This window comes from Desmodus rotundus, chromosome 7 (assembly GCF_022682495.2).
Source record: "Desmodus rotundus isolate HL8 chromosome 7, HLdesRot8A.1, whole genome shotgun sequence".
Lineage (NCBI taxonomy): Eukaryota > Metazoa > Chordata > Mammalia > Chiroptera > Phyllostomidae > Desmodus > Desmodus rotundus.
This window is the reverse complement of record NC_071393.1, coordinates 4,654,859-4,679,832: the sequence shown is the minus strand read 5'-3', so window position 1 is coordinate 4,679,832 and position 24,974 is coordinate 4,654,859. Positions and strand designations below refer to the sequence as shown.

Sequence of the window (24,974 nt, the reverse complement as noted above, 5' to 3'; positions counted from 1 at the left end):
GATAAGCACATCAAGTCCCCAAAAGTTGAGCTCTGAGAGAGAATAGGAAAATGGGGAGTTAAAAGACATTGGGCCCTGGGAATCAGGAATCGGCTGAATTTCTTAAAAAGTGCCATTTTCTGGATGACCGTGTAACAGGGACTTCCCCTCCTACAGATGCAGCCCCAGAGCCCGTAAAAATAGACGTTCGGGAGGACATGTTTTCTCTATCTCTTCTAGGTCTGTTTTTCTCGTTTCTTCCCTCTCTCCCAGGTAGTGGTAGTTGTTCTGGTATAATACCTGTCATGTGTAAAAGAGGGGTAAGCGCTTGTGGGGTTTTGGTTAGTTTGTCTATTAGATATTTGTTGAGCCCCTCCCTGTGACTGTGTCTGCCCGCGGCCCCCCAGAGTTGGCAGGGCAGTGCAGGAGACAGGCACCTCTGAGAGGCACAGTGCTCGTGAGTAAGTGGTGTGATGCGGAAATAGAGGAAGGGCCCTCAGCCCAGGGGCAGCGGTTAAAGAAGGCCTCCCAGGGGAGGTAAAATCTAGGTGTGAAATCTAAGGCCTGAAAGAGAACCAGGGTGAGATAGGCAGAGGACGCCTGAGGCTGGGAGGAGACCATAGCCTGGGGAGGCCCAGAGAGCTCTGCCTTTGTCCTGAAGGCAGCGGTTGGCAGGCATGGGGGTGGGGGGACGGAAGGCAGTGGTGGGGGCAATTGAGAAACGTGGGCAGTGGGGAAAGGTGATTCTGGCCACCACTGTGCGGAAGAAGGATGGGGGCAGGAGGCTGCATGAGGAGGCGGATACAGGTATCTTGAGGGTCAGAGGGGGTTAGATGGAGAAGAGGTGGAGGGTGAGCGGCGATGAAGAGGTGACATCGATGAGCTTGAGGGAGAGAGAGGAGCTAGGGGTGGCCATTGGCTCTGGGCTTGGGCAGCAGGATGGCTATGATGTCACACCCTAGGGGAACATGGAGGAAGGAATGGATATGGGGAAAGGATAAGAAGTCCATTCAGTTTAACCCTGGCTGGTGAGACCCAGTGGATATTGAGCCCTGGCCTACGCACCAAAGGGTCACTGGTTCAATTCTCAGTTAGGGCACATGCCTGGGTTGTGGGCCAGGTCCCCAGTAGGGGGCACGCAAGAGACAACCACACATTGATGTTTCTTTCCCTGCCTTTCTCTCTCCCCCTCTCTAAAAGTAAATTAAAAAATACATGAAGAAGTTCGTTCAGTTTGGGTCACAGCAGACTCGGGCACGATACCTGAGGTCTGGCTGAGACTTTGAACATGAGCAATGTTGAGAACACAGGTGTGCAGAGCCCACCAGAGGGGGAGAGTCACCCTGCACCAGGACAGTCTCAGGGTGTCAAGGACTTCAGATGGCCTGGGGGCAGGGACATGGTACCAGACACTGAGAAGGGCGGCCAGAGATAGGGGAAAAGTCAAGAGGCGAGGCTGTCAAAAGAACCGAGTCAGCAGTGCGACAGGGTGCAGTCACGCAGACAGGAACCGCAGTTGTGGGGTCTGATAGGAAGGTGACCCCAGAGCGAGTAGGGTCCGGATGTAGTGGGACTGCAAGGGTTAATGCAGGGGCGGTGCAGGTGGGAGGTTTCCAGGGCCAGGGGACTGCACTCGCCTAGGCTCTTAGGGTTGCAAGTGACAGAAACGACTCAGTGTAGCTCAAGCTGCACAGGAAAAGCCGCATCAGCTCATGTGAATGGAAAGGCTGGGGGTTGGAGGCCAGCAGGAGGCAACAGCAGAGAAGTGAAGCAACCCAGATGGTGACGCAGCCAGAGGAGTGGGGATGAGAGTTTTCGAAGCTGAAAAAAGATGGTGGTCACTGCAGAGGGGCTGCTGGAGGCTGGGCACTGAGGGCGGGGCTCTGCCTCACTCATGGAGTCAGCCCTTCCTTCCAGTACAGCGAGGGTCCAGGGTGGGTGGTGAACTTCAGAGGCCCGAAACGTTTTCGTGAAGAACTGTATTTTGGCCCCTTTCTGGAACTTTGCTGCTTCTGAAATGACGGATTTTTTGACTTAAAACCAGAGTTTTCTGCTCTGCTGGGCGCTGTAAATATTTTCATCCCAAATTACTAAAAGTTGCCTCTTTACTGACCACAAGTTTCAGAAAGAAAAATTTCCTCTCCTGTAGAATATAAATGTGGTTTTTGCAAGGCACCCGCAGGCTCCTGCCACACTGAAAACTAGCACCAGAGGGTTCCATCTGCCAGGTGCGGTGTTATGGGAAAACATGGCCAGCAGCCACCCAGAGGGCCACAGGGGAGCCACAGTCCTGGCCCTCGGCCAGCCCTGGGAACCCAGTGATGGAGAGTCCCGCCTGAGACAAGCTGTACTTCCGCCTGGGAGACCGTCTACCAACGCCCTCAGCCAACAGGGTGAGGCTCCTGTTCTAAGTCAGGGGTCAGGTGGGACTCTGCCGATGCAGACTCTACCTGCATGGAGCTTAATTGCTAGTGTGGAAGGAGAAGTAATAAACAAACAGCCACACACAAAAAATTTCCAGTTAGAAACTGTGATAAGGGCTCTCAAAGGAAAAATAAAGAATATAAAGAGAGGTTATAAAATTCAGAGGGGTCTGACTTAGATTTTAGGGGTCAAGAAGGGCCTCTAGGAGGAAGGGACATTTTGGCTGAGTCTTCAAGCATGAGGAAGAGTGAGCCAAGCTCAGAGTGGGGAGAGAACATTCCAGGTTGAGGGAAGAGCCCCCATGAGGCTTAAGAGGCAGGGAGAGTGGCACGTTGGAGGGACAGAGGGCAGCCAGCGTAGCTGGGGTGTGGTCATGGGGTGGGAGATAAGGCCAAACCTCTCAGGGCCGCATACATCATTGGAAAGATCTTGGGTGTTTATTCAATGACCAAAGTGAAGGGGGCAGTGATATGGTCAGAGGTGAGGGTTTATAAAAGCCACTCAGGCTGCTGGGTGGAGAATGTGCTGGAAGAACTGGATGGAAGGAGAGAGATGGGTGGGACGCTGTTGCAGTGTTCTGGACGAGAGGATGGAGGCTTGGCCGAGGTGGTGGTGGAGGAGGAAGTGGATAGTGGGGGTGGGAGAAGAGAGCCAGACAGGCCCCAGGATCATGGACGGGGAGTCAGAAGGTTCACCCTGGGGAGGTGATGAAGGGGTCACCTGTTCTCCTTGGGTCTCTTAGCACCTGAGGAAGTCTCAAATCAGGGGCTCCCTTTTATACTCAACATATTTTTTTAAATTTAACCACATTGGGATATTCATTCAGTCCCTTAAATATCTGAATGGTTTTGAGTGTCCACTAAGTGCAGGGAACTGAGGGTACAGCGGCAGGAAAAGTCCCATTCCTTCTCATGGAGCTCACAGTCCAGCTGGGGAGGCAGGTACTAAACAGATAAACAAGTACGTGGATAATGTCGAATAGCAGGAAGTGCGAATAGAGATAAATGGAGCAGGATAAGGGGAACACAGTGCGACAGGGGAGGGTGACCAGACAAGCTCTCAGAGGAGGTGATATTTGAGCAGAAGCCTGGCCTAAAAGGTATGAGCCCTGCAGATGTCAAGGGGAAGAGAATTCTAGGGAGAGGCACCTGGGTCTGCTGAAAAATCATTTGAGGGTTCCAAGGATGGACATGTGACATGATCTCATTTACGTTTGAGAAAGTTTTTCCTGGTTGCTGAGTGGAGAGTGGACACTCGGAGGAGGTGGGAGGCTGCTGCAAGAGATGGCAAGAAATGATTGGTTGGAACTACGAACAGCAATGGAGACGGGAGTAGTGGTCTCACCTAGAATGTCGTTTGAAGGTGGAGCCAACAAAATTTACTGGTAGGGGCAAATGTCGAGAGTGAGAGAAAGGAGGGTCAAGAATAATGCCAAGGTTATCGGCCTAAGGAAGCAGACCAATGAAATGCTGGCAGTTGAGATGCGGAAGGTTTGGGTGATGAGTGAATAATTCTGTTTTGGACTTGCAAGGGTTTAAGATAGCTGTTAGGGACCTGGCTGGTGAGGCTCAGTTGGTTGGAGCATCATCCTGTAAACTGAAAGGTTGCCGGTTCAATTCCCGGTCAGGGCACGTGCCTAGGTTGTGGGTTCAGTCCCTGGTTGGGGTGCATACAAGAGGCAACCAATTGATGCTTCTCTTTTACATCGATATTTCTCTCCCTGTCTATCCCCCTTTCTTCCCCTCTCTCTAGAATCAATAAGCATGTCCTGAGGTGAGGATAAAAAAAAAAAAGATAGATGTGAGGTAACTAAGGGTGATGTCCTGTAAACAGCTGGTGTCGTGTCTGAAGTCCAGGTGAAAGACTGGGACTGGAGATAGGGTTGAATAGTAACGCATCCTCAGTGTGGAGAGGCCTTTGAAGCCATGCTGCTGAGTGAGATCCGCCTGGAACGCAGCACAGAGGAGAGAGGTAGCCACAGGCCCGAGCCCTGGGAACGCAGATGCTTCAGTATAAGGTGTCCTCTCGCAGGGGTGTCCAACCTTTGGGCGTCTCTGGGCCACACTGGACGAAGAAGAGTTTTCTTGGGCCACACGTTAAATACGTTGAGATATGTAATCACACACACACACAAAATCTCATAATGTTTTAAGTAAATTTATGATTTTGTGTTGTGCTGCATTCATAGCCATCCTGGGCTGCATGCGGCCCGTGGGCCACAGGTTGGACACCCCTGCAAAGGCATCCAGCAAGACAGACCAGCAAGAAGCAACCATTGAGGTAGGAGCAAAACCAGGAGAGTGTGGAATCCCAGAAGCCAGTGAAGGAAGGGTTAGAGGGAACGAGTGGTCGGCTGTGTCTAGTGCAGCTGAGCAGGTACACGGGGATGTCCTCAGTGATAGAGAAAGACACAGTGCGTTCATTTTAACTGCTGTATAGTTTCCTTCGCACGAATAGAGAAGATCCATTTCTCTGTCTCCCACCACTTAGGGGCGCATTTGTGGTGAACATTCTTGAACATGCCACTGATTTGAGCACATGTGAGCGAGTTGGGTTTTTTTTGTTGTTTGTTTTTGGGTGTTTCTTTTTTAGCCCATCGGGGGATGGAATCACTAGATCATTCAGAAAGATAGGCACAGCTTCATCCCGACAGAGCACCAATGCCATACGGCTTCCAAACATGGTGGTGCCGTTCAGTCTCATCTCCAGTGTCCTACAGACCCCACAGCGTCACGCCCTCACCAGCGCGGGCTGTTGTCCCTTTAAACGCGTGCCAGTCTGAGCAGTGAAGCCGTGTGAGGCTGTCACAGTGTCTCACGTTTTCCCAACAAGTGCCGAAGCTGAGTGGCCATTTGCGTTTTCTCTTAAGTGACCTGCTTGTTAATATCCATGGTCTAGTTTTCCATGGAATTGTCTTTTTTGGGGTGAGATTTCTTTATATGTTCTGGGCGCTAACGCTGTGTCTCTTAAGTACTTGCAGGTGTTCACTCCCGTTCTGTGTGTGTCTCCACCTGGCAGGGGTGTCTGTGATATAAAAGCTTTTGGTTTGGATGAGTCAAATCTACCCATTTCTTTGGGGTTTCGTGCCTTCTTTAAGCAATTTTTCCCTGTCCTGAGGTCATGAGGATACTTGTCTATATTTTGCTCTAAGACTTTTGAAGTTTTTTTTAAAAGTACACTTATCTCTGTTAATGCTATTGCCTCCCAAATTGATTCTGTGCGTGCTGGGGGATGGGGGCCTTTTATTTATCTAGCCTCGCTGGCCTTTCCCACGGACCTGGGTCTGCTTTGGGCTCTCTTCCCCCGCGCCTCTGACCACGTTGCCTATTCTAGTACCCATACCCGAAAGTCTTCATTATTGAACTTTATTTTTTAAAAGATTTTATTTATTTATTTTTAGAGAGAGGAGGAGGGAGAAAGAAAGGGAGAGAAACATCAGTGTGTGATTGCCTCTCACATGGCCCTCATTGGGGACCTGGCCTGCAGCCCAGGCATGTGCCCTGACTGGGAATTGAACCGGCGACCCTTTGGTTCGCAGCCCGCACTCAATCCACTGAGCCACACCAGCCAGGGCCATTATTGAACTTTATAAAAAATGTATTATCAGGGTAAAGAGGGGAGGGTTCTTTGCTTTTTGCTTTGAAGTCATCTGTTTTTAAACAACTATCCACAGTGTATTTAAAACCACACTGGCCGAACCTAGGAAAAATCCATTTGCTTCTCACCTTTTAAGCATCAATCTGCAGCATGAAGCAGGGTTGGGGGGTGTTCACTTTTCTGTGAAACTCTGAGTACTTTTACTTTTGGCCTCCTCTCCCTCTTCCAACTCTCACCTCTGGTTTTTCAGGTTGTGATGTCTTTGAACCATGAGGCTATTCTTCCGGCCTTTACACGTGGGCCTGTGGTGTGTATTTTGTCACTGGGCTATAGTGCCAGTGCCGTTGGTGACTGCCGACCAGACCACAGAGACAGGCCCGATGGGGTCTGGTGCTTCCTGTTGCCTGTAGCACTGAGAATCTGGTTTCCAAAAATAAAAGCACAAGAAACCACTGTGACCTCACGGCCTCTGTGCTCGCTTGGCGCCCTGAGCCACCGGACTGTCGTCACTCCTGTGGCCCGGCCCAGCCAGGGCCCTGCTGCCTGCCAGAGAGAGAGGGGTCCGAGTGGTCTGGATGGGCTCTGCAGCGGGCCGCCCTGCTTGAGCGCTCACTCTCTGTCCCCTTCCTTTAGACGGTCACTCGCAGGGCCAAGGTGGCTCCCGCCGAGAGGATGAGCAAGTTCCTGAAGCACTTCACCGTTGTTGGCGATGACTACCATGCCTGGAACGTCAACTACAAGAAATGGGAGAATGAAGAGGAGGAAGAGGAAGAGGAGGAGCAGCCTCCACAAACACCCGCCTCGGGCGAGGAGGGCAGAGCTGCTGATCCAAACCCGGCCCCTGCTTCCCCGCCCAAGCACCACCTAGACTTCAGGGCCACGTTGAGGAAGCTCTTCAGCTCCCACAGGTTTCAGGTAGGTGGGCAGAGGCCCGAGATGCCTGGGGTGGGGCACAGCTGTCAGCTGAGAGTCACAAGGCCAGGGTGGGGGCCCGCCTGGGGCCACTGCCTCATTCACGGTGCACGTGTGCCCCGAGCACTGACCACGTGCCAGGCGCCTGGACAGCACTGGGCACACAGGGCAGGTCCCATGCTGTCAGGGATTAAATAAATCATAATTTAAAGGCCCGTCATCTGATGCTTGGCTGAACAAAGTGTGGTCTATCCATACTCAGCTATAAAAAGGAACAAGCCCTGACACCGGCTACAATGTGGAGGAACCTTGAGAACACGATGCTGAGTGAGAGAAGCCAGACACCAAAGGCTATGTGTATGAAGTGATTCCATTTATATGAAATGTCCATAACAGGCCAGACTGTAGAGACAGAGTGGGATGGTGGTATTCACAGGTAGGAGGGAGGGAGGAATGGGCAGTGACCTCGCGGTGGCTACAGGGCTCGCGTTTGGGACGGTGAAAATGTTCTGGAGCTACGTGGTACTGACAGCCCCACAACCTGCTGAACTTTATGCCAACTTTAAAATGCTGAAAAGGGTGAATTTTGTGTCATGCAAATTGTACCACACACGTACTCACCAAGTAAATTAAAGGGTAAGAATTGGAGGCAGAAAAAACGTGCTTGCATTCATTCAGAAAATGTTTTGTGCCAGCCCTGAGTTAACAAGGCCGAGAGGGTCCCATGCCTCACCGACTCGACGCTGTGGGGGCCTCAGGCTCTTCTTGTGCAGGGCGATGCCTGAAAGACCGGCCGGCCTCAACACACTGCCGACTTCCCAGTGTGGTTACGGGGAGGACAGGGGAGGGAGATGCGGACTTCGAAAGACAGCGAAGGGCATGGGACTCTCTACAGAGTTCAGGATTTGTCCTCACATCTTCTGATTTTCGAAGGACCAGTGCAGGTTGAGTCTGGCCAGCCGTCTGAACCCCACCTCCCAGCCCTCAGGTGGCCAAGCCAATGTCTAGGAGCATGTCTGAGTTCTAGGAGAATGCGGGAGGCCCAGGGACACTGGGGAAGCTCGCAGCCCCTTGTCAGCCCAGTTGCCAAGTGGAGCCCTTTTGGGGACCCTGGCCCGAGATAATCCAGTTCCTACCAAGAGCCAAGGTCCTTTCTGGAAGCAGAGAGAAGCAGCCCTTACCTCTCCCATCCCTGACTTTGTTCCCGGATAAAATAGGAAACATTTGTTTTGGGCTTTCATCACTTTCGTGTGGCTTAGAGAAGGAATGCAGGCCCTGCCACCCAGCACGGTGCTCTGCTCTGTGGCCGTGACAGGAAAGGAAACGTGGCATTAAGTTGTTGGGGTTGAAATCCCAAACCCTCAATTTCAGGAGCAGAAGGAAGGAGCCAACTTCCTGCCAGCTGCAAGGGGAGCCCTGGACCACGCCCCTCTGGGAGGTTCCCCTCTCTCCTGACTCGGCCCACCCGGCCACATGGGCTGGGACCCCCGAGACACTAGTGCTGGAGAAAAAGAAGACTGACTGCCATGAAATAAGTAGAGATGTTTATCCATTCACTTAACAGTCATTTCTTAGCACCCGTGGGCTGGGGACACAGCGGCGAGCATGATGGACACGTCCCAGCCTTCACTCACCCAGAGGATCCGTGCTCAGCGAGGCAGTCGTTCCAGAACTCACCCAGACAGAGGCTGGCCACAAGAGGAGAGAAGCCCTCAGCAGGCAAACAGAAGGGGGCTGTGAGAGTCTCAGGGTGGAGGAGACCTGTCTAGGATTGGGGGGTACAGAGAACTGTGGTGGAGGAGGCGACGTTCCACCCCAAACCTGCAGGCTGGGCAGGAGCGAGCTCTGTGGAGGGGAGCAGGGAGCTTTCCAGGCAGATGGCCATGTTGCTCAGGGTCCCAGGTGGCCAGGTGTCTGCAGTGGTTGGGGACTTGAGAGAGGTCCATGTGGCACTTGTATGGTGAGAAGAGGGGCCACTTGGCAAGAGAGGAGGCACTGGAATGTCGTCTTCCCTGGGCAGTGGGCAGCCATGGAAGGTCCTCCCTGTGGGTGGGAGGGGGCCACAGGAGCAGATTTGGAGAGGGGCTCAGATAGCAGCAGGGGGGCCGCCTCGGCACAGGGGATACAGGTTCGGGGGTTTGAGCTCTGGCCAGAGAACCAGTATACGAGTTCTGGAATCCCTTTCTTAGATGCGGTCGCCACTTGTTCCACATGGTTTGAGGTGGCCACGGTGATGTGATGTGTAGATTTTACTGCTGTCACTTCTCAGATGGGATGGCACAACCAAGGGAGAAAATACAGGGAGGATCAGGCCCGCATGGAAACCACAGTGGACAGGGTAACCAGGCCAGCGGACCACCGCCGTGAAGGTGGGGGAGCTTCACGTTTATTACCGGCTCCCTGGGGCTGGGCCCTGTGCTAAGCACCTCTCATTGCCTCATGTAATACTCCGTTGTCGCTCTGGGGTGGAAAATGTGACCAACCCCATTTCCCCAGGAGGACACTGAAGCTGAGAGTTAAGGCTGAGGCTCAGCCGAGTTGGGAGCAGTATGCAAGGTCCAGGCCAAGGAGGGAGCTGAGAGCTGGTCCAGGACCAGCCACCCCGTAGCCTGCACGCAGACCACCGCATTCTGCTGCGGCTGTGGCCGTCTTTGCCAGGGAGGGATTTGGAATGAACCAGCCTCCCTGAATTCTCAGGATTTTTCTCTGTGTGTGACTCCCCTCAGAAATAGTACTGCCTTGTGAACTGCCAGATTCCGGGTCAGAGAGGCCCGGGCGGGGACCCGGGCATTGTAGTTTTGTGACCTTGAGCCTGTCTGTCTCTCTTTTCAGATGTGAGAGTCACATGGCATAAAGTTCAGCATTTCAAAGTGAATAATTCCGTGGCGTTTATTTGGCACATTCACCATGTCCTGCCAACATCGCCACTGTCTCATTCCAGAACGTGTTTGTCACCCTGAAAGGGGAGTCGGTCCCCAGTAAACAACCACCTCCCAGCCCGACAACCACTAACCTTTCTGAGTCTGTAGAGTTTCCTGTTCTGGACATTTTGCATGAATACAATCATACAATACACCTTGTCTTTTGTGTCTGGCATCTTTCACGTTCGCACGATGTTTTCTAGGCTCCTGCACGCTGTAGCATGTATCAGCGCTTCATTTCTCTTTATGGCTCAGTAGTCAGTATTTTTTTAATATTCCTGTGCCTTGGTTTTAAGTCAGACCCCTTTGCTCTAAAATAAAACCAAGGAGGAAGAAAGAAAAAGAATAGGGGAAGAATACCCACCAAAAGCTTGGATCTTTGTTAAGCTGCTGAATTTGGATATGTGTGGGAACTTCACTGAAAAGCAATTTGCCGTGCAATTTCACCATAAACCATGTCATCAAGTAATTTAATTGCTGAAATAATTAGCTACAGGTTGAAGTGCTCAAAAGGTTTATAGTCCGTTCTTACATAGGCCTGAACGTGTAGAATTTCACCCCGAAACTGCAGAAACTGCCAAGGTGAAGGCAAGATTAGCCTCCAGAGGCTGGAGTCTGTGCCCTGGGCAGCATAAAAGGCAGGGCCCTGGAGGAAGCAAGTAGGGGCCCACAGGCTCCAAAGAAAGTCACATGGTGCCCTCTGGGGTTCCCCCCATTGCCGCCATGTCCATCACCCCCACGTCGTCTCCATGGTCTCGCTGAACACCGTCACCTCCACCCTGCTGCTAGTGTCCTCACCAGAGTCATCACCACCTCCATCACCGTGACCGCCACCATCACTGAGCTCACCTGCTCTCTCCGCCCCAGTCCCTACCACCCTCCTCTGCCAGCAGGGCCTGACATTGTCTGTCTTTCTTTTTTCTTTTTTTTTTTTTTGACATTGACCTTCTGACAACTGTTCTCAGTTCTCCACCCCACTGGGGCAGGTACCTCAGGGATCTGGACTGAAGCTGTTTTATGTGCACAGTGGGCGTTGCTGTGACCCGCCTGCAGTGGGCAGTCCTGGGAGGTTCCCTCCACAGCTCCCTTCTCTGAGGCTGGATGTGTTTGGTTATTTACTGAGAATCTTTTCTGGGCTCACCCTAACAAGAGCAATTCACAGAACTAGAAAAATAAAAATATGCCGAAACTTTTTTATTACCTATTTTTTGCCATTTAGGAATTAGCCGTTTGTTTGAGAGACGCTGAGAAGCAGGGAACAAGTAGGAAAGAGAAGAGCAGCGACGGAGGGTCAGTGAGTGAGCTGTACAGAGATGTCCTGGGACAGGCACTGGTTGGAGGCAGACAAGCTGGGAAGGCGGCCAGGAGGCAGAGGGGCTTCTGCCACTTCTGTGGAAAGGAGTCGGCCCCCAGTGGGCTCCCTGCAGGGTGTTCAGGCTATGGTGAGCAGCCTCCCATTTTTGACATTTTCCCCTAGTGGTGTCATCCAGATGTTTCAAAACCAGCCCTTTAAAGATGGGATGAGAGCCCTGGCTGGGTAGCTCCTTTGGTTAGAGCATCATCCTGATATGCCCAGGTTGTGGGTTCGATCCTCGGTCAGGGCACATACAGGAAGCTTCCAATAAGTGGGTAAGTAAGTGGAACAATAAATTGATACTTTTTTTCTCTCTCTAAAAAATCAATTAAATTAAGAGATGGGAGGCGGGTCTCCATCTCGGTCTCACGGTTTCCCGCTCCTTGCCTCTGTCCGCAGGTCATCATCATTTGCCTGGTCGTTCTGGACGCCCTCCTGGTGCTGGCCGAGCTCATCCTGGACCTGAAGATCATCCAGCCCGACAAGAATAACTACGCCGCCAGGGTAGGCTGTCACCAACCTTTTCATACAGTTCACTTCTGTGATCTGTACCAAGGGGGGACAGAGTGGGGCAGAAAACAGCCACCTTGAGGCCTCATGAGAGAGGAGTGTGGGTGCTTTAAGTCAAAGGGCAGAGGAAATGTCTTCCTTTCCAAATTGTAGATGAGCATTTCCTATAAGCAGGAGACTTTCCTGTGTCACTCGATGGCTATCCCAGACCACTGAGCTGGAGCGCATCTCTGATTCCAGAGGGAGGACGACACTTTCCCACTCCCTGGAGGCCGAGCGCCGTTTCTCCTGTAGACGAGCAGATGGGGTCCCTAGGCTGGAGCCACTGGGGGATGTGCCACCGTTAACTCCTCACACTTCCTGCCTGGGCCCCTCCCAGACATTCACCCAAGGGGCAATGGATGCCCCACGGGAGACAGCCTTTTTTGATTTTTTAAAATGTTTTTTTAAAGATTTTATTTATTTTTAGAGAGAAGGGAAGGGAGGGAGAAAGAGAGGGAGAGAAACATCAATTGGCTGCATCTCTCACACCCCCAACGGGCCTGCAGTGCCCTGACCGGGAATCGAACCAGCAACCTTTTGGTTCGCAGGCTGGTGCTCAATCCACTGAGCCACACCAGCCAGGGCTGAGACAGCCATTTAAAAAAAACAAACAAACAAACTTGGGAACACGCTTTTTTAAAAAACAAAATTCAATTGATAATATGAAAACGTCCTTTCAAGTGTAAAAGGGAGGGAAGAAAATAAACACCCTTCCTATTTGTGGCCTCTTTCCCAAGGCAGCTGTTAGGTTTTCTTCTGTGGCAAGCCCCCGTCCTTCCAGAGATGAATTTCTTTTCTCTCCTTCTATTTTTCTATCAGAATCAGTAACATACCTGCTATACTGTCTTGTGCCTTTCTTTTTTCTCGATATTTTATCATGAAAAAATGGCAAATACACATTTTGCTATATTTGCTTTGTATCTCTGCATATCCACAAACACACCCATATTACTGTCTGACCATTTGAAAGCTAGACACCCCGACACTTCACCCCTAAGTACCTTGATATGCATAAAAGAAGGTCTTCCTCTCGTAGAACCATAATAGCATTATCGCACCTGAAAAATGATCAGTTCCATAGTATCTGATGACCAGTTAGCATCCACCGGTGGGCACTGGCTGACCAGGGATACAGTGGGGGTGCAAACTCATTTCAAATTCTGTCTTCTCCATCACGCAGTTGTTCTTTTATAAGGAACAGCTTTCCTTCCTTTTCCTGGGTGAGTGCATACGTGTGCGTTTACCCCTCGCTGTGGACTCGTGGGGTTTTTTGTGTATGTACTCAGTGTATTACAGCCATAGTCATTCTTTTCAATATTCAAATTGTCCCAAATTTGGTCACGGTGAGCCTCTTCAAGTGGACTGCTGGGTCCTTTTGATGTGACTCCGTCGTCTTTGAGCATTTCCTTGCTTTCAGGCCCAAGGTGCTGTCCCAGTTGACTTTGAACTTTCCCTGCCCCAGGATGGAAATGACCATGCTTCCTTGTCCCCTTCAGGTGTTCCACTACCTGAGCATAGTCATCCTGACCTTCTTTATGATGGAGATTGCCTTTAAAATATTCGTTTTCCGCTTGGAGTTCTTCCACCACAAGTTTGAAATCCTGGACTCCATCGTCGTTGTGGTTTCGTTCGTCCTCGACATCGTCCTCGTGTTCCGGGAGCATGAGTTCGAGGCTCTGGGCCTGCTCATCCTGCTGCGGCTGTGGCGGGTGGCCCGGATCATCAACGGTATGTCCCCTGTGCTCCCAGGGCGCAGAGCTGGGGGCGGGAGGAGCGCGTGCAGAGGCTGCCGGTCTGGTCTTCACGCTCATTTCCTCCGCCCTGCAGTTTACAGGAAAGCGGAGTGGTCTGATGTGGTGTCCGACTGCCACCCCTGTGGCTGTGACACCATACCGAGACTGCGCTCCGAGAGGAGCTGCCTTTCTCCTGTGTGTGGGCCCTACTTCCTTGATTGTTGGGTGTGTGTGGGAAGATTCAGGCTAATCCCTGGAGTGTTTCATCAAACCATATCCCACCTTGGGAGGGGCACCATCCAAAAAGGGTGCAAGGAAGCTGAAAAACACTGGACACCCACCAGATTCCGCCCTCTTTGAAGTCACAGCACGCGTCAGCCCGATGAAGGCTCTGAGAGCTGGAGCGTTTTCCGAATTGACCCACTGGACACTTTCTGGGGACGTAATGCCTGCTGTAGACCTGGGGCAACCCTGCGTGTTTGTGCATTCCGTTCGTGCAGCGCGCCTCTGTCTCAGAGAAGCCATGTGTCTGCTGGGACTTTATGTGACATTGTGATCACCAGGTGGCTGAGTGTTGGGTTGCAGGTCTACTCAGTTGCTCAGATGCCTGCTGTGTCAGAATCACCTTCAGTGAAAGCTTTTGTAAAAAAGGAAAGTCTGATGCACAGGTGTGGGGTGGGGCCCAGGCCGGGCATCTACCTTTGAAGCGCTGCCAGGGACTCCGGGTGCCCAGCCAGGTTTGTGAACCCCTAGACCAGCACCCACCATGACAGGCTGTGGGTCACTGTCAGGGGAATGAGTGACAGGGACCCAGTGGAGGTCCCCTGACATGGGGCTCCTTTCCTTGGTGGCACAGTGAGTCCTCTAGCGGCCTCCTGAGCCCAGAGCCCCCTCAGCCGGCCGCAGCAAGACCAGGCAGGGAAGGGCCACGTCTGCCAGGATGTGGGGCTCTACGAACAGCTGTGCCTGGGTGGGGCGCTGGGGGCTCTAGGGGCCAGGTCAGATCTAGTGACTAAAGTAAAGCCCATTAAGAACATTCATCTGGTTCCTGTCAAAGGAAATAAAGGAGGATTTTCAGATACAATTGATGATGGTTATGCTAATTGATTATTCATTAATCAGACAAAAATACTCTATCAGAGGTTACGCACAATTGAGGTAGATAAACCATTACTGATTTTCATAAAGGACACATAACCAGTCACTGCCCATTGCCACCATGGCAAGACCTGCCCTGGCACATGAAACCGGGAGTCTGAGATTTGGCCATTTCCTTAGTCTCAATGGTCACAGGACACAGGATGGGCTAATGCCTGTCATTACATTGCTGCCAAATTCCGTGACATGACGTGAAAGGTCTGGAGAAGCAACACGAGGCTGCACCAGGTTCAGTGAGACAACCAAGAACGTGGGGCTCAGGGACCGTTGCTCCTGGGCCTCATGGGCACCACACACGTGGGTAACGGGTCCAGGCTCGGTCACTCTTGCTTGGAAGGGGGCGGACTATCCCCAGTTGCGGCACCGTCTTTTGAGACAGTTTCCCCCGCTGTGGTGTGGGCTTCTGGGAGCCGTCAGACGAGGCTGCCAGTGACCCTTCTGTCAGCCAAGATTTAGGTTCTTGCCTGACAACTAAACTGGCCACAGCTGTGGGAGCAGAGCTGGGAGAGTGACAGGCCAGCGCCACGCTCGAGCATCTCCCACTTTGCACCTCGGCTGCTTTTGTGCACCCAGCTGCTCGGCAGTGCAGTCGCGAAGGAGCTTTGTGGTAAGGAGCTTAACGCTCATCAGCTCGGTGATTATGCTGAAGGATTTTTCAGCCCATGGGAACGGAAGAGAAATATTTCACAACTGCGTAGCTCAGAAATGAAGAGTCTGGCCCTCCCAGCTCTGGTGCCTTTAAGCGGTGACTCTTTGACTTGTCACCACTCTTCCCAATTGTGCACATTTATGAGGAATGCAGACTTCTGTTTTCAAGTGGTTAAATTAGAAACCAATATCATTAAGACCTTCAATTATTTTTCAGGGATAATTATCTCGGTTAAGACACGTTCCGAACGGCAACTGTTAAGGTTAAAACAGATCAATATACAACTGGCCGCCAAGATCCAACACCTGGAGTTCAGCTGCTCCGAGAAGGTAAGAAAACACTCCTGGGAAGACGCCCCCTGGCTGCCGCTGCGGCCTGCACCTCGGGGCTGCTCACCGCCAGGCCTCCTGCCAGTGTGGCGCCCTCCGCCCCCAGCACCCTCCCCTTGGCCAAGTCTTCCTGTCCTTTAGGGTCACGTAGGTATTGCCTCCTTCCCAGAGCTGTGCCAGGCGCCCCTCCTGTTGTCATTGCTATTGTCCCCTGGACCCCATCCGACTGTATGGTAGCTGCCTTCCGCGGGCTGATTCCACCAGGAACGTCCCTGGTGAGGCTCCAAAGGTAAATTCAGTTACTTGTCTGCTTTTGTGACAACAGGAACAGGAGATTGAAAGACTTAACAAGCTGTTGCGACAGCACGGACTGCTCGGGGAGGTGATCTAGAGGCGCACCTGCTCCGCTCCACAGAGGAGACCCCACCTCACAGGCTTGTGCCTGTGAACGACAATGATGCCGCCCCTCCTGGGGCCGTCCGCAGGACAGGTTTGGTTTGCTGCCGTTGCCTGCCTCCCATCCAGCTTGGATTCTGGACGGACACAGTCTTTCAGAAGGCTCTCTCTCTTTTCCTTGGTGTGGCCGAGAGCTTCCCTTCCCATCCCCACCTGCACTGTTTCACAAATGTATCATAGGCTGTTTTCTCATGTTGAACTTTACTCTTGCTTGGAAATGTACAACAAAGCTGGACAATTACTAGTTGTATATACAATTTAACCTCGTCAAATGTACAGCTTCCACAGTTCGCATGGATACTGAGGCATCCTTTCATAGGAGCACTCTGAAAGACAAAAGGAAAAAAGGAAGCTATCTTTGCTACCAGCCCATTCTAGAAAAGCCTTTTCTATTTCTTAGCTGTTCTAAACGGCTTGTCTTATAGTGGTTTCCCCCAGGGAGACTGTTCTCAGATACCCAGCCCCCTCCTCTGCAGCATCCAGCTGCAGCATCCAGCTTCCAGGTGGCTCCACCAAGTTCTGCCGCCTGACAACATTTTTCTCAATTACTGTACAATTAATGTATAAAATAAACTCTCCTCCCGCCCTAGGCCCTCCTACTATATTCTTTCCAGCTTCAACTGCTTGGAACTGCTCTATGGCATCCCATTCCAGCCCCCTAGTTGGAGAGCTAGCTAGCGACAGTGCCTGGTACAGAAATGGCAATGGGACCAAAGACTCCACTGTAATTAATGTGACATTTCGGGGAAGATCCCCTTTTGAGGCCTTATATTATTCTACTTGCTTAAGGAATTTATACGATATTTCACTATTTTTTGTACTCATTTCAATGGGACCTGATAAGAAAAGAAACCCTGAAGCAAAAACAGTATTTTAACAGGAACTCACTTCAAGCAGGGGGCGAGTAAACTGGATAAAGCCTCAACGCCCATGCTATTTCAAAGCCTGTTCTCTCCGCTGTCTTCCCAAAGGTGCAATTTGGTTTCCCCATCCAACCAAGGTCAGATGGTGCCCCATTCTGAGGTCAAACCAAGTAGAATAACATTTCCAGAAGGAGGGAAATGAGTGGAGAGGGCAGGTGTGCTGGTTTTGGGGCAACCTCAAGGGTCAGCAGTATAATAACATGGGATGTCTGTGAGGGCCCCACACCCACTATTCTAGAGGTGTGGCCTCGTTTCCTTAATTAACAACTTACATCAAGCAAACGGGAAGAAGAAATTGAAGGGCAGCTTGGCATTGATGGTTGGCCGAGCTCTGAAGCCTGCCTCTGCAGGTGCAGACACATCCACAAAAGTAACCGCAGTGGAAATGAGAACTGTCCTTTCGTTTCCTGGGCTGGTCTGTAAGAAGAAGAAGAGTGATGCAAGCCCTGCCGTCCCGCGTGCTCCCGGGGTTACGGAGATGGGACATCTCCCATTCCCTTCCCCTCCGATCACCGTCGGTCAGTTCGTGAGTCTGACAGGTACTCGGAGGGCTCACCAGCCATTTACGTGGGCGAGAGAGAGAGCGTTTCTGCCCAGGCCATCCTCACTAACACATCAGTGTCAATCACAGCTCAACTTTCACGAGAAGCTGCAAGAGCAGACTCAGTGAGAATGCTACTGTGAATAAAACCATCGTCAGTGGAGGTTATTCCTCTAAGAAAGATAATGTGATGGCCACACGGTTTTAGGAATCCAGATTGTTTCCATTTTAATTATAATCTTTTCCACAAAGTAATAAATTTTACTATCATACTTGCATTTTGCCTGGACTGGTGTCTTCACCTATACCTTGGAGCTAAAGTGAGGCCTACCTCAGGGAGTGAGGATGAAATTAGGTGGGCAGTTACGTTGACTATTTTAGCCTGTGGGTTCAGCAAGGATCCGTATTTAGTCCACTTCACTTCTATAACCAAAGCCACTGGGAGCTGGCAAGAACCCTGCAAAACCAAATGCCATCAATCGGTGTGAATGTTACACAACCTCAAGTCAAGCTTAATCTGAAGCTCAGTTTTAATTATAAAACGCCTCACATATTACAGAACGTTCTGAACAAGAGAATGAATAGACTCTAGAAGTTAAGATAAAAACTGCTTAGAGAAAGCACGTATTTGAAAGGACTCAATGCTCCAAAACTATTTTAACACCTGAAGCACCACTTTTCCATTCCCTCCTATTCCTCCTAAGCATAAAGACGCCAGCATTACCTGGGAGTTACAAGCCCAATACCCTTCGGGGCCTTACCTGCTCTAACTTCTCCTACCTGTCGACACGTACCCCGGAGATACTTTAGGAGAGAAACTGGCCTCGGGTGGGGAGGAGAAAGAGAGGATGGTATTATTAATAGAAATTAAACCTGATTGCATATCATGTTAAAATGCACTTAGAGGAAACGTGTCTGCTTTTCATTTATCTGATTTCATCAGTTGGCAATTAAGGTGTCACACGGAGTCTGTGAGTTGTCCGAGGACACTGCCAGCTCTCCACGGGACCGAGAGCACAGCTGCCACCATCAGCCGCCCGGTTCAGGCTGGAGCGTGGGGAGCTGGGCTGAGGCCTCTGTCCCTGGTGCCTTCGTTGGGTCAGCCCCAAAGGGGGAGTGGGCCTTCCCGGTCTTTCTCCTGCCTTTAGATCTCTTCAGCCGACAAATGTGATTACTGTTGAAGCTGCATGATGTGCAGAAGGGATTCCATTGTATCATTCTCCTTTTGTGTATGTTTGAAAAATTCCCACAATAACAAGTTTTTAAAAACATCTCTTTTCAAGGCATGAGAAGCTAGCAGGAGTGCTAAGTTTGGTGCCTGCCAAAAAGGCACCGGTGGAATTCCTTAGCTTGGAACTGCCTTTTAAGCAATTTGCGGCTGAAAGATCCCTGAATATCCTGTTATTAGGAGAAGATGCCACATGCAGCTGGTATGACTGAGCTTAGCAGAGGCTCTCCTGTCACTTCTATGTGGGTTTCTTGAGGGGCTGGCACAAAACCCACCCCGGGCCCTCTGAGCTCCCCGGACCAGCACAGACCCTGGCAGAGCCAGTGTCCCCACTGCTGCCTCTCCTTCCAACCTGTTTTTCCTTCTGAAGGAAAGTAGTAACTATATGTCTTAACCCATCTCCGAGAAGCCAGATGCAATTTGCCTGGTTCCCTGAGGTGGCAGAGCTGAGCCAAGACTTTGCGGCTGCACAGCAGGGACTGAGAAATCACCGGTCTCTGGGGGGAAGGGCGGGATCAGAGCTGGTGAGCTGGTCCTCACTCCCACTGTCCCTGCTATAAATATGCTAAGCAGATAATGAAAGGCCTGAAGAAACTGTGACAAGAAAAAGCTGGGCAATTAAAGGATAAGATGGAGAGCACGCCTCCAGGGATGGGGGCCAGCCCACACTGACTGCTGAGACAAAAGGAGAAGGTGGGCAGAGGAACTATATGTGATCAGGAACCTATTTGTAGGATGTCAACTTCCATTAAACTCCTGGGAACTTTGGAGGTGAAAGCTCTCGCGTGTGGGCTGCCCTGGGACAGCCCTGTGAAAGAACACTGTCTCCGCCTTTTGGAGACAGTCCCTACGCTCATCCCCCATCTCAGTGCCTAGAGAGAGGCCTCACGCAACCCCAACAGCGACAGCAGGAGCGGTCAGGATGGTGACCGGTGGCAGTTCCCGTTTATGGAGCGACCACCAGGCACCATGAATATTAATGATCTCATTAACTCAGCAGCCCCATGAGATTCGTACTATAACTATCTCATTTCACAGAAGAGGAAACGGATCCAAACCCATAAAATCAATGGCCAAAGGCAACAGTGTAAACAAGGGGCAAAATCAGTATTCAAGATCCAGGCCCCTTTGATAACAAAGCCCAAGGTCCCACCCAGAGCCATCTATCTCCCACGGGCGAGGAAGAGCAGTGGAGGAGGAAGAGCCCACCAGCCTGTGGCCTCCAACTCCCTTTACCTTGACGTGGGACGCCTGGGTGACGAAGCGGACGGGCACCCAGTCCAGCGCATCCTGGGCCTGGGAATTTCCAAAAGGAGCCACGTAATCTGGGAAGCTCTGGCCCTGCAGCAGGCGCTTCACCTTCTCCACAACGAGCGGACACGTGACAGCCTTGGTCAGCCTTCGGAGAAGGGAAGAGAGGTCAACCGCCTGCGGCTGGCGCTCACACCGGCACTTTCCCTGGCCTCAGCACCACGCCCGCTCTGGCCAGTGGATCTTCTCACTCTCCAGATTGGGGATCGTTTGAAAGAAGCTGCAGTGCCTCTAATCCTGAGAAATCTTCACTGGCCGGGGAGATGAATCCAAACAATGTTCCCCCAACAGTTCATCAAGCAGCTCTGACAAGAAGGGCCCCATGGCCAAGCGTCGGGGCAAGTGCTGCATGCCCACGCCCTTCCTGAAGCAGCCAGCATGTTAAAGGCTCTGAGGGGCCCTACACTAAGGAATCATATTTCTGACTTTAATGGGCATCTCCCAAACATACTGGACCACAGGCCTGCCCCTGCTGACGCCCTGTGGAAATGCATTCCACAGAGCCCCCTTTCAGACAGGCTGGTCTAGAGTGATCAAACCTGATCGTGTCAATGGTGAATACTGGCCTAACCAAAGTCATGATAAATTACCCTGGGGAAAAGTAGCGGTGGGAAGTGAGTGGATGGTGGGGTACAGGGTGGCAGAGAAAAAGAGCCAAATTTTCATCTTCCATAGTGGGGACTCTATAAATAATCTGGAAAGTGAAAACATTAACAAATATTAAAGTATCAACAAATATTTAAAGAATTGTGGGTAAATTTCCAAAACGTTGGCCACAAGAGTTAAAAACGATTGCCCCGGGGCGGAGCAAGTGAGGGGAAGAACTGCCGTCTTTATAACAAGCCATGCAGAGCTATTTGACATTTTACATTATATACATGTTTGATAATAAAAAGATAAATGGAAAACAGCACATGCAGGCCTCCTCTCACTGGCTTTGTTGTGTATAGTGCATTCAAATTCAGAAATAGAGGAAGGACTTTCAGGGAAAGTATTTTTGCTGTGAACTCAAGTGCTATGCAACCTCAAACGCAAACCATACAAAGCCTTGAGATTTTAAAAATAATTGTAATAGTTTTCCTTTGAACCATGACACGTGGTTTATGGTTTTGAGACTTAAAATCAGAAATCAAAAAACCTATAAGGTATCGTCACTACTACTACCACCTATTGATAATCATAATAAGGTACCTGCGGCTTTTGCAAGCACTTGTCAGCTGGTGCAGATGGCTGGGTGGGGGGTGGGGGCAGGAATGTTTTATTTCCTGATCAACCCAAACAAGCTCCAATAGAGACAAGTTATGCCCTTACCGTAGTTTACAGCCAGACTGCATATTGTAGCCAAATAGCACGGGGGTCCGGATCCCCTCTACTGCTAAGCAGTCTTGCTCTGCTGTGCTACGAAGAATAGTAAGTTGTCCATGTCTGTTCAAGGTCTGAATGACCCCAGACCTTCACAGACGGTTAAGGGATAACCACCCGGGACAGCAGCAGTCTGATTCTCAGGAAACAGTGTCCCATGTGTGACATGAGACCTGAGTGAGACCCAAATATCTCTTCTCTGGGCCCCTGGGACTTTGACGGCTGTTTCCCAGGAGAGGGTAAAAACAGTTATGACCACTTCCTGGATCAGTAGGTCCTCAGAAGAAAAAATTTTCAGAAACTGGCCCTTCAACATTAATTCCAAGCTTTCAAAGTCACTAACTTTGTTTGAGTCTCTGTGAAATTAAACGTATCTAAATGTCCATCAGCTTTGTTAAGATTTCATTATAAAACACTGACATTTTCCTGGGTCATGCTGTTTCATCGCCAACCTCAAGTCTCCAAGGAGCCCCACTTGCTGTGCAGCCAGACCCTCCCCCCACCAGAGCCATCCAGAGGAAGCTCTAGCGGAGACTAGTCCCTCCAGCCCACAGGACCCATGGAGCTAGAGAGAAGCGCGGCCCACGCACGTGGCCGGAGAACTCAACCTCCTCCACAGAACCAGAAAGGATATCCCTTGCGAGGCTGAAATCCGGCAGCCAGCGGGAGGCCCACAACATAACCAGGGTTTCCACTGAGAGGAACTGGCTTTGTATTTTGCTGAAAGACAATGCAGAAATGTCCTCAAGTAATTCTCACTTTAAAAGGAAGTGGTGGAGGGAAATGAAATGCTTTGCAATAATAAAACCTGGGATGGCTGACCAATAAAGGAATTTCTCCCCTACTCAGAACTATGAATATATGTGCCCGAGTGGAGGAGTGCCCCATGCTGCAAAGGACAAGCACACCTGCCAAGGGACCTCAGTGCCCACCGGGAAAGGACATAGGCCCTGCCCAAGTCGCTCGACTCCGCGAGCTCAGGGCAAGCTTTTGTTCAGCACCAGGGGTTGGACGAGGTAGTACTTCTAAACTGAGGTTATTTTTTTCACTAACAAGTTAGGGTTTCTTTTTACTTGGCAATTAAAGACTTGTACCAAATGGATCAAACTTACCTGAATAAAGTGAATTTCAAACTTTTGCTGGAGTGGAATCACTGCATCGCTGACTGTCCCCAGAAGGAAAGAGAGATCAGCTTTTGTTATTTCACCTGCATCTGTGTAGGTGAGACTGTATTTCACCTAAAAACAAAACGACACTTCAAATGCACCTGTTCCCCTGACCTTTCTGTAGCTCTATTCATAACTCAAATAAAAATATACGTAGGAGGGAAACGCTTTCCTGCTTCGCCACTTGCAAAGCTTGTGCTCTCCTGTCCCATTGGGTTACAGGAGGTGCTCCTTCAGCATCACCCCTGCTGACAAACAGGGTCCTTTGAGCCTCTCTGTACCCAGTTACGTAAGTCCCAGGGAGCTGGTCTGGGCAGAATATAATCAGTGTGCCTCTGCCGAGGAAACATACTACAACAATGGCAACAACAACAAATTTTGATGTACTCCTGTGAGACACTAGGTTTATGCAGAAGCCACAGGCTTCTTTCAGAGACAAAGATGTGTCCTCTGATGAGACAGCAAGAAGGCAGGCAGGAGCCCAAGTCAAGAAAAGCAACACCCTGGGTGGGCCAGAACCCCTTTCGGGGCATCAGTGAAACCCCTCAGGACCACGCACTTGAGTCTACCACAGCAGATGGAGCTCCCACAGCCAAATTGGGCGCCTACCTCCAGAACGACGTGAGTGCAGATTTTAACAGCCCCAGCGTCCACCAGAGCCTGCTTCAATACGTCAGTGCCTTCCAGTCGCGTAAGGGTTTTATTTAGCGACTGAACGATGATGGACTGAACAGTGATAGGGACCTGCAAAGTGAGAAAGTCCTGGATTACTGGAGACACGCTACAACAGGGGCGAACAGGTTGAAATAACACTTGAACTAAATCTCCACTGACACACTGCCAAATAGGGAAAAGCATGCTGCGGAAAAACAGGCACACTCTGAAATTCCACATTTGCGGACATACGGATATTCACATGTAAGTACGCATATTCATTCACAGAGGAAATTCTTGAGAAGCACACAGCCAAAACTGTAAATGCGGTTACCTCTGAAAACACACGTTCGCACAAAAACCTGTACACAAATGTCCACGGAAGCATTTAGGAAGCCACAAACTGAAAGCAACCCAAATGGACATCAACAGATGAATGGGTAAATAAAACGTGGTATATTCATGCAAAAGAATATTATTCTCCATACAACATACATGAACCTTGAAAACATGATGCTAAGTGAGAGAAGCCAGGCACATATTGTGTGAAAGGCCACATATTGTATGATTCTTTTTATATGAAATGTCCAGAATAGGCAAATCGACAGAGACAGAAAGTACACGAGTGGTTGCTGGGGACGGGGGGAGGGGTTGGGGAAAGAATGAAGAGTGACCGCTAATGAGCTCAGGGGTTCTTTTGGGGGTCATAAGAATGTTCTGGTGATAATGGTGATGGTTGCACTACCTTGAGAATATGCTAAAAACCATGAAAATGTACACTTTAAAATGGTGGTGAGTTTTATGGAAGGTGAATTATGTCTCTCACACACACAAAACTCTCATCACGCCATCAAGCGCATATACACACTCACCTCCACAACACAGCTCCTACTGATAAACGCACTCTGTACACACGCACACACTCCACAGTCCCAGGGCACCCCCCCAGCCCCCACAAACTCCCTGAACATGCACTTGACCCAGTTCATGCGCAACTTCTACCCCCACCCACATGCAATGGTGGGACCATGGGTGAGAGCAAGCAGACGAGTCTGTCCAGCACAACCAGGAAGCCCCTGTGCGCCCAGTGCTAACAACCTTTCTCATGTACAGCCATCGCCAGCAGAGCGACGAGGCAGCGGGCAATTCTTTGAATGTGTTGAACCTCTAGGTGGCTGGGCCTCTTTGTGAGACAAATCTGACATTGGCTCTTAGAAACCACCCTCTCCAGTCGTTTCTATGGCTTTGAACTTTGCCCTCGATCATGTGCCATGCTGTTTATAATTCAAAATTACTAAACAGTTAAGCTGTCACTTTATAGATAAATAAGTAGTTCTTCTGTGTCTGCTGCCACGACCAAGAAGACCTGCAACTGTCCTTATCAGTCAAACCGCTCATATAAGAATGTGACCCGTCTGGAAGCGAAAATGAGCTGTCACATGACAGTGGCAGAAGGGCGACACCAACGACCACACGGCCCTCTGCATGACAAGCCACACCGGCGGGTTTAAGAACTAGGGAGAGAGTCCCGAGCTACAAGTTAATTACCTTTCAAGTCATCAAAAGATAGCCCTGGATTCCTTTATGTGAACATAACGATCCCTGATTCGGCAATGATTCTGGTTCCGAGAAGCACATACGCTTCCATCCCAGCCTCTGAAGGAGCCATTCCTGCGGTGTGTGGGTGTGGCTGGCAGAAACCGAAGGGTCCAGTTTAAACAAGCT

At 50.6% G+C, this 24,974-nt stretch overlaps 2 protein-coding genes across 7 annotated transcripts in view; one reads left to right on the top strand and one right to left on the bottom strand.

Moving 5' to 3' along the window:
- Positions 1-17,806, top strand: part of HVCN1 (hydrogen voltage gated channel 1) — a 26,230-nt gene extending 8,424 nt beyond the window's left edge. For 3 of the 4 annotated variants that reach the window (XM_045200780.3, XM_053928216.1, XM_053928215.1), the window contains exons 4-8: positions 6,634-6,915; positions 11,587-11,691; positions 13,236-13,467; positions 15,496-15,608; positions 15,934-17,806. In XM_045200780.3, coding sequence (XP_045056715.2) covers positions 6,634-6,915; positions 11,587-11,691; positions 13,236-13,467; positions 15,496-15,608; positions 15,934-15,999 — 798 coding nt within the window. In that variant the 3' untranslated portion in view covers positions 16,000-17,806. Of the gene's footprint in view, positions 1-3,359; positions 3,503-6,633; positions 6,916-11,586; positions 11,692-13,235; positions 13,468-15,495; positions 15,609-15,933 lie in introns of those variants that run through there. The other variant, XM_053928217.1, reaches the window with a different exon arrangement.
- Positions 14,742-24,974, bottom strand: part of TCTN1 (tectonic family member 1) — a 23,349-nt gene continuing 13,116 nt past the window's right edge. For 2 of the 3 annotated variants that reach the window (XM_053928212.1, XM_053928213.1), the window contains 8 exons: positions 23,205-23,339; positions 22,542-22,667; positions 22,065-22,149; positions 21,379-21,520; positions 19,993-20,155; positions 17,860-17,985; positions 17,260-17,404; positions 14,742-16,390 (listed from right to left, as the gene is read on the bottom strand). In XM_053928212.1, coding sequence (XP_053784187.1) covers positions 17,261-17,404; positions 17,860-17,985; positions 19,993-20,155; positions 21,379-21,520; positions 22,065-22,149; positions 22,542-22,667; positions 23,205-23,339 — 921 coding nt within the window. In that variant the 3' untranslated portion in view covers positions 14,742-16,390; position 17,260. Of the gene's footprint in view, positions 16,391-17,259; positions 17,405-17,859; positions 18,352-19,992; positions 20,156-21,378; positions 21,521-22,064; positions 22,150-22,541; positions 22,668-23,204; positions 23,340-24,974 lie in introns of those variants that run through there. The other variant, XM_053928214.1, reaches the window with a different exon arrangement.